The following is a 12,002-nucleotide window of genomic DNA, read 5'->3' on the forward strand; positions in this document are numbered from 1 at the left end:
AACTGTCAAGCTACCATGCATCATATGGCTTTAAGAATGGGTTAAAGTGTCTCTTTTTTTCAGCTTCTGACAAGTGCAGGCACCCTGTGTGCTCTAATGCTAGTTGAGAAATTTGGGTCTATAATAATGATAGTCTCACTGGGTGAGAGAAAAAACAAAAATAAAAGCAATGCCAAAGAGTATACTAATAGTAAAACAGTAGACACAGCTTAAACATATTTTTAGATGATTCCCTTAAGTCAGTTTAGGATTTTTCGACTTCTGATAAAAAACGTTCGAGTTAGCTAAGATTGCAAGAGTTGCAAACTCGCCATGCACATGCCCTTTAGTTCAGTAGTTTCCCAATGATGCTCGAGAAGTGAGGAAACAGTTGATGCAAATCCCTAGGATGAGTTTTCAAGGTCAATGAAACTGCTGTAGTGGCTGTAGACTTAAGATGGCAGCTGGTTTTTTGGTGAATTGCACCAACAAAAGTTTTGTTTTCCCATAATGTTGAAAACCCCAAGAAGCGCCAAAACTCACACTGACGCAAAAGGTTGTGTGGCCAACCCATAATACTATCAAAACTTTGAATATCCCTGACACGTGTGTTTGGTTTCGTTTGTGCATTTCGAAATAAATATTTTTTGGCTCCATAAATGATATTTGGCCAATTCTTTTTTTTTTACGGTTTCGCTCGCCTTGATGTCATCGTCTTGGGGGGCTGTGTCATTTACTATGCCCAAAATTCATTTTCTCCAGGTACTAGGTGTGTGCAAAGGTTGGTAAGTTTTCGCACATGTGATCAAAATTTTGCTCATTTTTTCCAACCGTGAAAACAATATTGTCCTTGTAGTCAGTGACTATTGCTTCGGGCCATAAATACAGAAAGTAATATATGATCTGCAAGCAGCAGTTGCAGGAATTATCAAGACTGCATAGTAAACCAAGTCATAGCAACTTATTCCCAATGTAGCTGAATCTTTCAAAATAAAAGGTAGAATGGGTAATGTCAAAGCGACCCAAAAAAATGCGACCAAAATCCAAAATTAGTAAGAGGTCCCACAGGATAGTAATAAGTGTGCTTAAAAGCTTACTCATTGGTACCTCTAACAAAGCATTAAAATGTTAGTGGGAGAAACTTCAAAAGGATTACTTTGTTACAAGGTCATTCAACCCCAACTTTTATGCATCCACATGAATAAAGAGAGGCAATTTCTCCGAGTGTCGTGTAAATTGCAAAAAAAACCCTATATTGACACAATTTAATCAGGATTCCATTTAGGATTAAGACTTAGTCATTAGCAAGGCCACTTAGTGCAAATACCATAATTTGCAGCAGAGAGGTGGTAATTAATGGATCTCCCTCTGCGTCAAATAAATGACCACCAATAGGGGAGTTGGCTCACAGGTAAAATTACTGGCTTCATTAAAGGCAAATGATCTAATAAATCCCTCAATGTACTTTAGAAACCTAAGAAAAAGAAAACTTTGTAAACTGAACTTGTTTTGAATATTTCTATGTCATATAAATGAGAGGAAATCTTTCATTGACATATTCTAGTAGAAGTGTATTTCATAATAATATTTAAAGAAGTTACAGTAAAGGAGTTTTGCTGTACTCGATGTTTCCAGTAGTGGTTTGTTCCATGCGAACCTTATACATGTAATGTCAGACGTCAAATATTTTATGAAATCCTAAATTTGTTGCTCCAAAGAAGGATATCCTTCTGATCAGACACCACACTGGTTCCTTTGCTTTGTCCAACCAGTCCTGTCCTCTAAACCTCTGTGTCATGCTTGAGGAAGCACAGTTGCTCGCTCACCCTGTCAAAGTGTGAACCAGCAACAGAATCTTCCAGGTGAGGAACATCTCTAAGTTGAGGTCTCTGGAACCCAAGTGATTGAAGTGATTATCCACGTCTTCCCTTTTTCATGCCTGGATCATGGTCTTTTTTTCCATGTTTAAGCCAAACAGAGCAATGCCACCTCCAGGCTTTTCAGAACTCTGCTACACGTTTTGTAACCCACACCAACAGAAGAGCAAACATCACTCCAATTTGTAGCAGTTCTTCACTGGCTCCCAATTGATTTTAGAATTCATTTTGAAAAGTTAGTTCTTTAGAGCTCTACATGGTCAAGCTCCACATGAGTTCTCTTAGCTTCTCAAATTTACCAATCCTTCACCCTCCAAACACATTTTAAAAAGGATTGATTTTTCCAAATGTTGGCCCCCACACTTTGGAATGCTCTGCCTCTGTTCGTAACCTCCACTTCCTCCATTATTTAACCTCTTTAACCTTGTAGCTTTAGCTCCAGTGTTGAGTCTTTCGACTATAACTCTTCAACCGTTTATACAATTAACAAACTTCCATCAGATTCGGAAGCAGAAAAGGGCAGCCTAGCGTTGATATGCAACACGTCACAGTAGTGAGGTGCTTACACAATCAATGTAAATCTGCTGATTTTGTTGCAGAGAAAAGCAGCTTTGCGCAAAATTTTACAGAACTTTACGTTAGAAATGTGTTGTATACCGGTGCAAAGTGGATATGAAAAGCCACTTTTCTCTATGTGTTATGTAGATCATGTATATGGTTGAGGAGTTGTAGTATGCCAAAGAGTGTGGGTTAGAGCGGCAACATCTCCATGGGTAAAACACACCTGGGGAACTTTTTTATTTAAAACAGGCTTTTAGCTAAACGTGGGGCTTATTTTTGTTGTGAGATTTTGAAAATTATATCTATTTCAGCTTTATTACATTTTTATTTTTTGTTTTATCTTGCGATTATTAGGCAGTATACCCTATAAAGCACTTTTCTGATTCTTTCTAGAAACATTTATTTCAAGCTTAAGGCCTCTTGTGTTGGAGATAATTTATGGTTTCTGTATCTTCTGACACACAAGGTGTGTATTTGTATTAACCCCTTTTGTAATTTAGGCTAAACTTTATTTATATTGATTACATTTGTATCATTATTTTTTTTGTTGTTGTTGTTGGATGGGACGGAAAAGAAAAGGTTTTCTGGAAGCTTTCAGTATAAATAAAATGTATATACAAACTCAGCCATTAAATAGAAAAAAAATCACCTTCATGAAACCAGCTACAGCTGAGAGTTAATAAAAAAAAAGTCATCAATTTGGTCACATGTTGAGGAAAAACAAAGCCCTGTATGGTGTTGGAAACTTGCTTTGACATGCATATTTTTTAGTAATAATATAGCAAGTTTTGTGGATGGTTTTCCCAATTTTACAGGTTTACTGCTCATCAGTGTATTCTTTTCTAACATTATTTACCACATAGGTGGTACATGCTAAGCTGTGGTACTTTTGTTTTTTATATATACTCCTAACTTCCAAAGTTTTAGAAGTCACAAGATGCAATGAATGTATTCACTGCTTCAAAGATGAGACAAATGCTATTTGGATCCATATCGGACTTTATCCGGATTTGATTTCTGTCAAGCAGAAATGTTTTCATCATTTTTACTCAATTGAGTGAAAACTTTCAAAACACTATGCAGACCAAAAGATCCAAACGCTGATATGTTCAAACAAGCACTTAAGAGGAAAATCACTCTTTGCTGGACATGACACACATTTCAAGATGTCTAAATCCACAATCCACACACATACAATTTAAACATATATATATATATATATATATATATATATATATATATATATATATATATATATATATATATATATATATATATATATATATATATATATATATATATATATATATATATATATACACATACATACAGCATGGAGGATTACATTGTTCCCTGGTGGTTTGTCTTTTCTGTCGTGTCTCTATTTCCACAAGGCATAGCGAAATGACCTGTTCTCTGCATCTCTAACACACAAGCCTGCACACAACTCATTGCTATCAAAAGTCACTGTTTACCATTCAATCTTGATTATCCTGTCCTGATTCCATCATTCTTTAAGCATCATATTGCACCTCTTCTTCCTCTTTCTTTATTTATTTCTAATTTGCCAAGCAATCCTTCTCCATCCCCATCCGCCTTTCCCACTCATCTTCATTTTCCCTGATGCTTGGTGGATGGGCCTCTTTCAGGGTCAGTCATGATTATTAAGGAACAACAGATGTGTTTTTCAGAAGATGCCAGAGTCTGCGGGTCATCCTGTCTGTTTACCAAAAACATTAGGTATGTGCACAGAATACGGCAAATGTGCAGTATCAGTGCTCTCTCATTTCTTATTTTCTTCTTCTTCTGAATCCAATATGAACAACCCCTCCTTCTCTGAATGACTCAGATAAGACTCCTACTTTCCACCACACATCTATCTTGGGGTTTTCACTTTATCCTGAACTGTCTCTCTTCCACTAAAAGGGTGCAATTCACCCAAAAAGATGCAAATGCCTCTAATATGACTAACCTGTCTTAAGGTTGTCCTCTAATCCCCTTTTCTCCCCAGATCCTGGCAAAAGCAGGTAATAAAGTGCTCAGGGAGATCTGGAGGTTAGTGATTGGTAAATGCCGTGTTCTTGCAGTAAAGCAAGCTCTGCTTTAAATTAGGATTCACGAGGGCACAGCGGCCTTGTTAACTCCATAAATCATAACATTGTTCTCAATCCTTTTTTTGAAGGAGGTATAGATAAGGTTAATAGCCTTCAAGTCTCAGGTTTTCTAGACTGAGCAGGTAAGAGTGAATACCAAAACTATCAAAATGTAATTAACACTGATCAAAAAGAATTGAAATGTTGAAGAAAAACTGTTTTTTTTTTCTTTGCTTTCCTGTGGAGGAAAAACAGTAACCAGTGTTTCACCTTGAGCATGAATGTTAAAAATCCAATTCCCATTTTTAATTTAAATTCTCAAATAAATATTGGAAAGCACACACTTAACCAAGTCAAGCAATGTTATCACTTACATAGGAATAAGTATATTTGCATTGCTACCTTGATGACGAGTGTGAATCTCTGATAGAAGTCCCTGCTAATTGGCTTTAGAACTAGCAGCTCTGCAGTGCTTCTGTTCAAGGAGAAATACTCTGCGTATGTGGCTGGCTGGCCTGCAACAAAAAATAAAGACAAGATAAAGCAACATCAAGAACACGAGATTAAACATTCAAAAGAGGAGTCGTGGCATACCAATGAAAGCAAAGAGCATTAAATGTTTATGATCAATAGGTGCGTGAGGAACGTACCAACCAGGATGGAGTAGAGGATGCCAGGTCGATCTGAAGGGGGCTGTATATTTCTGTCCATGTCCACGGCCCCGATGGGTGGAGTCACATTCAGGGGGTTTAGCTTTCTCTGTACATAAAAGGTGAGATGAATGTGATTCATCAGAAAATTAGTCTAAATGAGTAGAAAATCTATTCTATATGTATACTTAAAAAAATCTGTATAACAAAAATATCTAATACAGATAGCATTTTTGTGGTATATATAAATATGTTAGATTGAAACTATATTAGATCTTCTTCAAAACTTTCTGCCTCTTCTCTTTTAAAGCTGAGTTGAGTGGAATTACACTTCCTGAATGCCACATCTGCCTCATTCATTGAGGAAGACTGTGATTCCCCTCCTTAAAGAAGCCATATGAGGGATTTAGTGTATTTTAGGCTTTAGTATGTATACATATAGTAAAAAGAATTCTATCATTTCAAGTCAAAAGGTTCTGAATATGCCTTTGTAACTGATGGTATTAAAATTAGCCTGATTTAATTTTAAGACATTTTGAGCACCTTAAAAACAACCTTAAACTGTCATATACAAAATGAGCCACAAGAGGAAGTTCAGTCGCACACATCATGGTCAGTGGGTACAGGGTTAGTGTCTGCTGAACTGCTTTTGAAGAAGTTAAAAATGTCATTATCTTAGTTCACTGGTCTGACGACAGGACGTCTTTTTTCATTTTCTCACAGACATTACCAAACCTATAAAAGTTTTGTTTGTTGTGGCTACTTCATAAAGAAAGCTTCACTATCAAATCTAGGTTTATAAGTGAATTTCCCAGAAATGTACATCTTTAAATCAGGTAGTGTTTAAACTTCTCTGTAAAAAATAAGCATGAACAACCTTGTTTTTAATTGTGTCATTGTTTGCAACAAAATATAGAACCAATTGAAAAAGTTAAAAAATGTAGTTCTATATATAGTGAAGGAGCATTGCGGAGATTGAATTTCATTCATTTTATACTTTTTTTCACTACCCTAACACAAACAATTAAAGCAAATAACTCTGAGTTGATTTCAAATAAGCGTACATTTTTACATGGTTCCATAAATTCACAGTTACTGTCCTACTTCTGCTTCTTACACAGTTCCTTTTGCGTTGCAAATGTTTTGCAGTCTCTGAGTATTTTGTGTAAATATTAATATTTCACCAAAGGAAGCAGAATTTAATGTTTTCATTTTTTCTTTATTTAACCAGTATCCCTGTTTGAATACAAATCTCCCCCTGTCCGTTTCTATTTCCTTATTAGTTAAGAAAACCCTTTTGAAGGAGATGCAGCTTCAATAAGGTCAGAGGGTCACTTGAAACTGCTTGAGCTGGATAGAGGGGATACAAAAGCTCCAAAACTAATCAGTTTCCCATTAGATTTGCAATGAAAAATATTGCTGTTGCAATGGTGTACATGAAAAAGTTTAGCCTTTAAACACCCTTAAATGTCTGCTGTAAGCAACACAATTAAACATATTGATTTTTTTCCTACTGTTACATGGCCTGTGCTAAGCTTTCTTGGTACAAGAAGGTACAAAGAAACTACTTTGATAGAAGACTCGGTCCCCAAGAAAGTACATCTATATCTAACAGTTGGGTTCTAATCCTTAAACCTCTCTTAAACCTCTGTTTAACGTATATTCATGTGCTTTATCAAATCTCACGAGCTTTTTCACAATGATGATTAGCAATTATATCCTCATCCAGTATTTGTTATCCAGGAAGACTAAACTAAACCCACAAAATATTTGAATTAGCACATATCAACTTAATAATACATTCCAAGCTACTGTAATAGATTATGGTGCATTAATTAATTATGAAGAGACAAACCTCCAGGTGAATGGCTAGTGACACTGCAGATTTGAAAATGAAACCAGAATCCAAGCAACAGAAAGCTTACACAAGTCCTCCTCATACAGGTGTGTATTTGTGCAGTAAAGAAAAGGTGTAAAAATGCTGGGTTTCCTATGTGCAGATGCAAATGTGAGCATATGCATGCAGCAAAAGGCGATTGCCAATGTAACATTGGTTGGAGGTGGGCAAATAAGGGTAGGGTGGGGGTTCAACAAGGAAAACTGTCAGATGAAAAAGCTTTATATTTGTGAAACTGCTGCTTGCAGGTCCTGCATGCTTAGCACTTGGCAATCCTTTTACCATAAATTATACAAGCACAAAGTCTAAACAGAAAGGCTGAACGCAGAGCAGCTGTGACTCACTATATGACCCTGTCAAATTCAACTTGATCTACACATGCACAGTACACAAACACACACATTGGGTTTTTGCTGTTCTCTGTAAAACAAAATCAGCAACTTTGACTTTTCACATCAGGAATTACCACTTTATCTAGATGTGCTGTGTCTATTTCAGGTAAATACTTGAAAAAGCAACAAAATGCACAAAATATTTCCTTCACAATGGAGTATAAACAAAAAGGGGGAAAAAAGTATTATAAAGGCAAATTCACTCACAGCAAGATATGAATTGATGCCATGCAGTCATTTCATTTAGACCATAAAACAATGTGTTTGCAATTGTGAAGATGGGCAAAAATAATAGTATTGGCTTCAAAATCCAGACAATTTTGCATTTGCAATTCACTCATTTACTGAGCATTTTTCCAGAGTGGGAGGGACAGGAGAATCTCAGTTCTCACAGCAATTAAAATCCTAACTCTGAGCCTTTCACATGTTACATTTAACAGCAGCTATTCATTTCATTCATTATTTTCTGCATAAAAATACCTAATAAATTACTTGTTGAAATTGTGTGTGCGTGTGTGTGTGTGTGTGTGTAAGGGGGGGGGGGGTGTCAACACAGATTTTTTTTTTAGTTATTTGCCGGTATTTTTTTTTTTTTTGTTATTGGCACAAATGCAGTAAAATCCTGTTCCACTTTTAACTCTCCCCCTCATTCTTTCTATTATCTTCAGTGATCATTAACACTCAATTTAGTTAAACCTTGAAAGGAAAAGGAGACCAAACAAAATCCCCCAAGGACAGGATGGATGGAGCAAAGACAGTGAAACCTTACTCTCTTTCCATCTGAGCAAAAAGGTTCAATGACAATTAAGGCTATCTTAAGTGTGTAAAAGAGCTAACGCAATATACATAGCTTAAATATTCATTCAAAAATAGAAAATGATGGGTGGGAAGTGTGGCCACACTTGCCTCTCTGCCTGATTCCTTACCGGTTCAGTGAGCTCTGGTATAGCAGTGCGGTAAGTGACAGGAGTGCAGTCCCGAGTGTTGTTCACTAAAATACAAGGTAGAAACATGGGGCCCAGGTTGTCTCCATCCAGGACGTCCACAGTCAAAGTTGTGGTTGCTGTTAATCTGTTGGGGGGGTAAGGAGCACGATCCTGGAAGACAAACAGGAAAAGTCACCTTTTAATTTAAAGCTCTTGTTTTTAGCGACGATTCTAAGCAAGTTTGAGGAATGTTTCTCTGTTGTGCTGGTTCATTCTGCCTTCATGTCTAATAGCATTGAGGGAAACATGACAGGGGACAGACCTCTTAAATGATCTAGATTTTTAAGGCTATTAAACTCTTAACATGTTAACATGATCCTTTTAATGCCACCTAAAAGATTCGGGATGCTCTTTCATCTAAAGAGGAGAAAACATTTGATGTGTATCTGTAAAAAAGTGTTTGGGTGCTCTCTTCACAGTTGAGGAAAGTGCTGCAAAAAAAGAGCTTAGAAAAAAAAGTGATATTAACAACACACTAATCAAAAATGACAGAGACAAAAAAACAAAGTCTCGAGCTTGTACAAAAGCCTAGGAATGTGTTCTGTTGTGCATAGGCAGAGCCTTACAAAGTTTATGTCCAAAAGCACCTTCAAGAGCCTCCAAGCTCCAGAGTAGCCTTTTCAAAATTAAAAAAAAGTAATGCCTGCAGAGCAGGAAGAAGGGATAAGAAGATAGCTAAGTGTTCTGAGGTAACTGATCCATCAGCTTTTGAAGTGAATATGAAAGGCAGTAAATGGTATAGGTCAATTTGGGGTTTCAGCGACTTTGAAAACTTTCTTTCAGATCTACTTGCTGGAGTGCAAAAAGAAGTATAAAGAACTATTAAATTTATTGGGTTTTCAAGATGCCGTGCTGATCTGTTAAGTGTGGTCATGAATATAAAAAAAAAAAAAAAAATTCTGCATCCCATGAGATGGCATCTGAAAGATAGTTTACAATATAAACTGTTTTTTAATTAAAGTACCCCAAAAGGAGTGTTTAAGAACTCAATAAGATCATGCATTGCCTCACAGTATGAGACATTTTGACCTGACCACTCAGAGCTAATGTGGGCAATAAGCAACTAGAAAAGGACTGGAAAGGAAGGTTCACAAAAACAAGTTTGCCCTCTCACATGATAAAAAAGAGTCTGGGATATCTTAAAAGAAGTGCAAATCCCTTCCTTTAATTCTCAACACAAGTGAGTCTAATTGAAGGTTAGTTTCTTTGCCAAACAGAATTTTTTCTTCAAAAGATAAAAATATATCTAAAAGTGTGCATGTTGATGGTTTAACGTAACATTGACGTTTTTTGTCAATCCACTACTAAATGATCCCTCGTCCAAAAGCGTTTCCGACATTTTTAATCCCACAACACGTCTACGAGTGTTGGAATTACATAGAACCCTTCTTCTGTTTTCTTGTAGTGTTTAGTGCTGGCCGTGCTGCCGACCACATGCAGTTTGTTTTTTTGAAGAAAAATTCAAAATAAATCACAATTTTGAAAAAAGCTTCAAAGTGCATGTATTATATTTTAATGTCTTTTGACTTGAATTTGTTTGATTTGGGAGTGGATAATAGTCAAACCTTATTAAAAAGAAAGAAAAAAAAAAATCAATGCCCATTTAAAATCCAGTGTCAAAATGGTTGCGAGTGAGTGAAGGTTATAACACCTACACTGGCTTGGATCAAAACCAGATAGCGAGTTATCTCCTGGTAGTTTAGTCTGTTTGCCAGAAGGATGGTTCCTGAAAGAGTGTTTCCAACTCTCACTGTCCTGTTGGATTCCTTAAATTGAGCAAACGAGAAAAGGAACAAAAAAGCATAAATTAGTAAGAAGCGTATAAAATACTTGTTTTATTTTTTATTCAGTGGCTGGTCAGTGTACCGGATTCCCTGGATTGTAAAGGATGCTGTACTCTATCTGTCCATTTGGCCCATCGTCAATGTCCGTGGCACCGTTATCTCCTGAGAAGCCAGTGAAAATGGTTGTTCCAACTGGTGTGAGCTGCACGAAAACATAAAAGTGTGTTAAAAAAAAAGGACATGTCAACAGTTTAGGCTTCCCCCTCTGAGCACATCAGCCAACAGCAGAAAGTCAATTCATATGCCACTCTATCCCATTAACATACAATAAAACCAAAAGGGAAAAAACGTTGCCACCAGCAGCAGTCTGGTAGCTTCCGTGCAATCCTGACACAGTATCAAAAAGTAAGTTGAGAACCGCTGCTGCTCCCCAGAGCCCTCAGCAAAGTCCACAGGAGCAGACAGCAGGCAGGAGATACTGTTCTGGGGAGTTGACAGCATTGCAGAATGAATCACAATACTGTAGGGACAGTTGCATATGGTTATGTTAACGCTCTGTGACAGAAATTTTCAACACACAATGCGCACAAACCGTGAACACAAAAGACCAAAGAACCCACCAGGGATTTAAAGTTTAATATCAGACACACACGACTGGAAAGCTTCAAAATTCAGTAAATTATCTAGCTGCTAGTTCTACCAGTTAGGCAGAGAATGCAGCAAAGACGCTGTAACAGATAATTACACTAAAGCTGATAATTTATGTAAGACAGGATCTTCACCCATGCATTTGCAGAAAAAATACAGACTGAAGTCATTTTTAACTTGACTGCCTCCTTTTCTCTCCAAAATCAGGATCATTTGCCGATGTTCGGACAGCTCTTACATTTCCCAGAGTTACAAATCCTAATGGATAAGCAGGACGAGCGGCCTTCTTACCTCATTTACCGAGACATAGTAGTGTGGGTGCTGAAAGCGAGGGGCATTGTCATTCTTATCTCTCACAACAATCCGAACCTCGTGGTAAATGACTGTGCCAACCAGCTCATTGTAGCACTGGATCTGGACAACAATCGAGGTGATAGAGCTGGGGGGCTGAAAGACAGTGAAGACAGACTCCGTGAAGCAGAACCTATAGTGCAGTTTTAAGCCAATAATATGGCATTCTTAATTTGAGAAGTGCCACTTCCCACTTCACCATCCAGAGGAGGAAAAAAAAGTTACTTTTATAAACCCTTTTAATAAAATAAGAAATATATACTTTAAAAAAAAAACTTTCTGTATAAGGGGACAATGACATGCTCTACTCAAGTACCCACTCAGCCATAACTTGTACTGTTGTAAGCAATTCTTGTCAGAAATCACCTAAATTTAGCTACAGAATTTAACAGGCCATAAACCTACAGTAGCTACTTATTCTTCTATTTCCACTTTCCGCTGTTGCTACTGCAAGTACATTTTTTCTTTCAAATTTATATCTCTGAACATCTGCATCCCACTCAACATCCACTTCACACCTCTTAGCTTTAAATTTAATTTAACTGCATGTATTAAATGGTCTCTGATGAGTTAACCCCCTCTTCACTCCACATTTCTAACCAAATATCCCACCATTTATTCTGATCTGATATCCTGGGGAGGTGAAATGATCACATTATGCAAGGATGCATCTGCACTTCTGAGGCATTACCATTTTATCTCACAAAAAATCCCAATCACTGCATATATTTTGCTGTTCTCTATAACTTTACAGTATCTATCAGTTATTAAAACTGAAGTATAA

The 12,002-nt window shown here is 36.9% G+C and overlaps 1 protein-coding gene across 7 annotated transcripts in view; it reads right to left on the reverse strand.

Moving 5' to 3' along the window:
• Positions 1–12,002, reverse strand: part of LOC101173247 (protocadherin-15) — a 233,982-nt gene that overhangs the window by 94,521 nt on the left and 127,459 nt on the right. For all 7 annotated transcript variants that reach the window (XM_078931825.1, XM_078931824.1, XM_078931821.1 and 4 more), the window contains 6 exons: positions 11,159–11,314; positions 10,302–10,421; positions 10,091–10,201; positions 8,376–8,546; positions 5,161–5,269; positions 4,913–5,025 (listed from right to left, as the gene is read on the reverse strand). In XM_078931825.1, the coding sequence (XP_078787951.1) occupies positions 4,913–5,025; positions 5,161–5,269; positions 8,376–8,546; positions 10,091–10,201; positions 10,302–10,421; positions 11,159–11,314 (780 nt within the window). The remainder of the gene's footprint in view (positions 1–4,912; positions 5,026–5,160; positions 5,270–8,375; positions 8,547–10,090; positions 10,202–10,301; positions 10,422–11,158; positions 11,315–12,002) is intronic.

This window comes from Oryzias latipes, chromosome 15 (assembly GCF_053564925.1).
Source record: "Oryzias latipes strain Hd-rR chromosome 15, Olatipes_Hd-rR_3.1".
Classification (NCBI taxonomy): Eukaryota; Metazoa; Chordata; class Actinopteri; order Beloniformes; family Adrianichthyidae; genus Oryzias; species Oryzias latipes.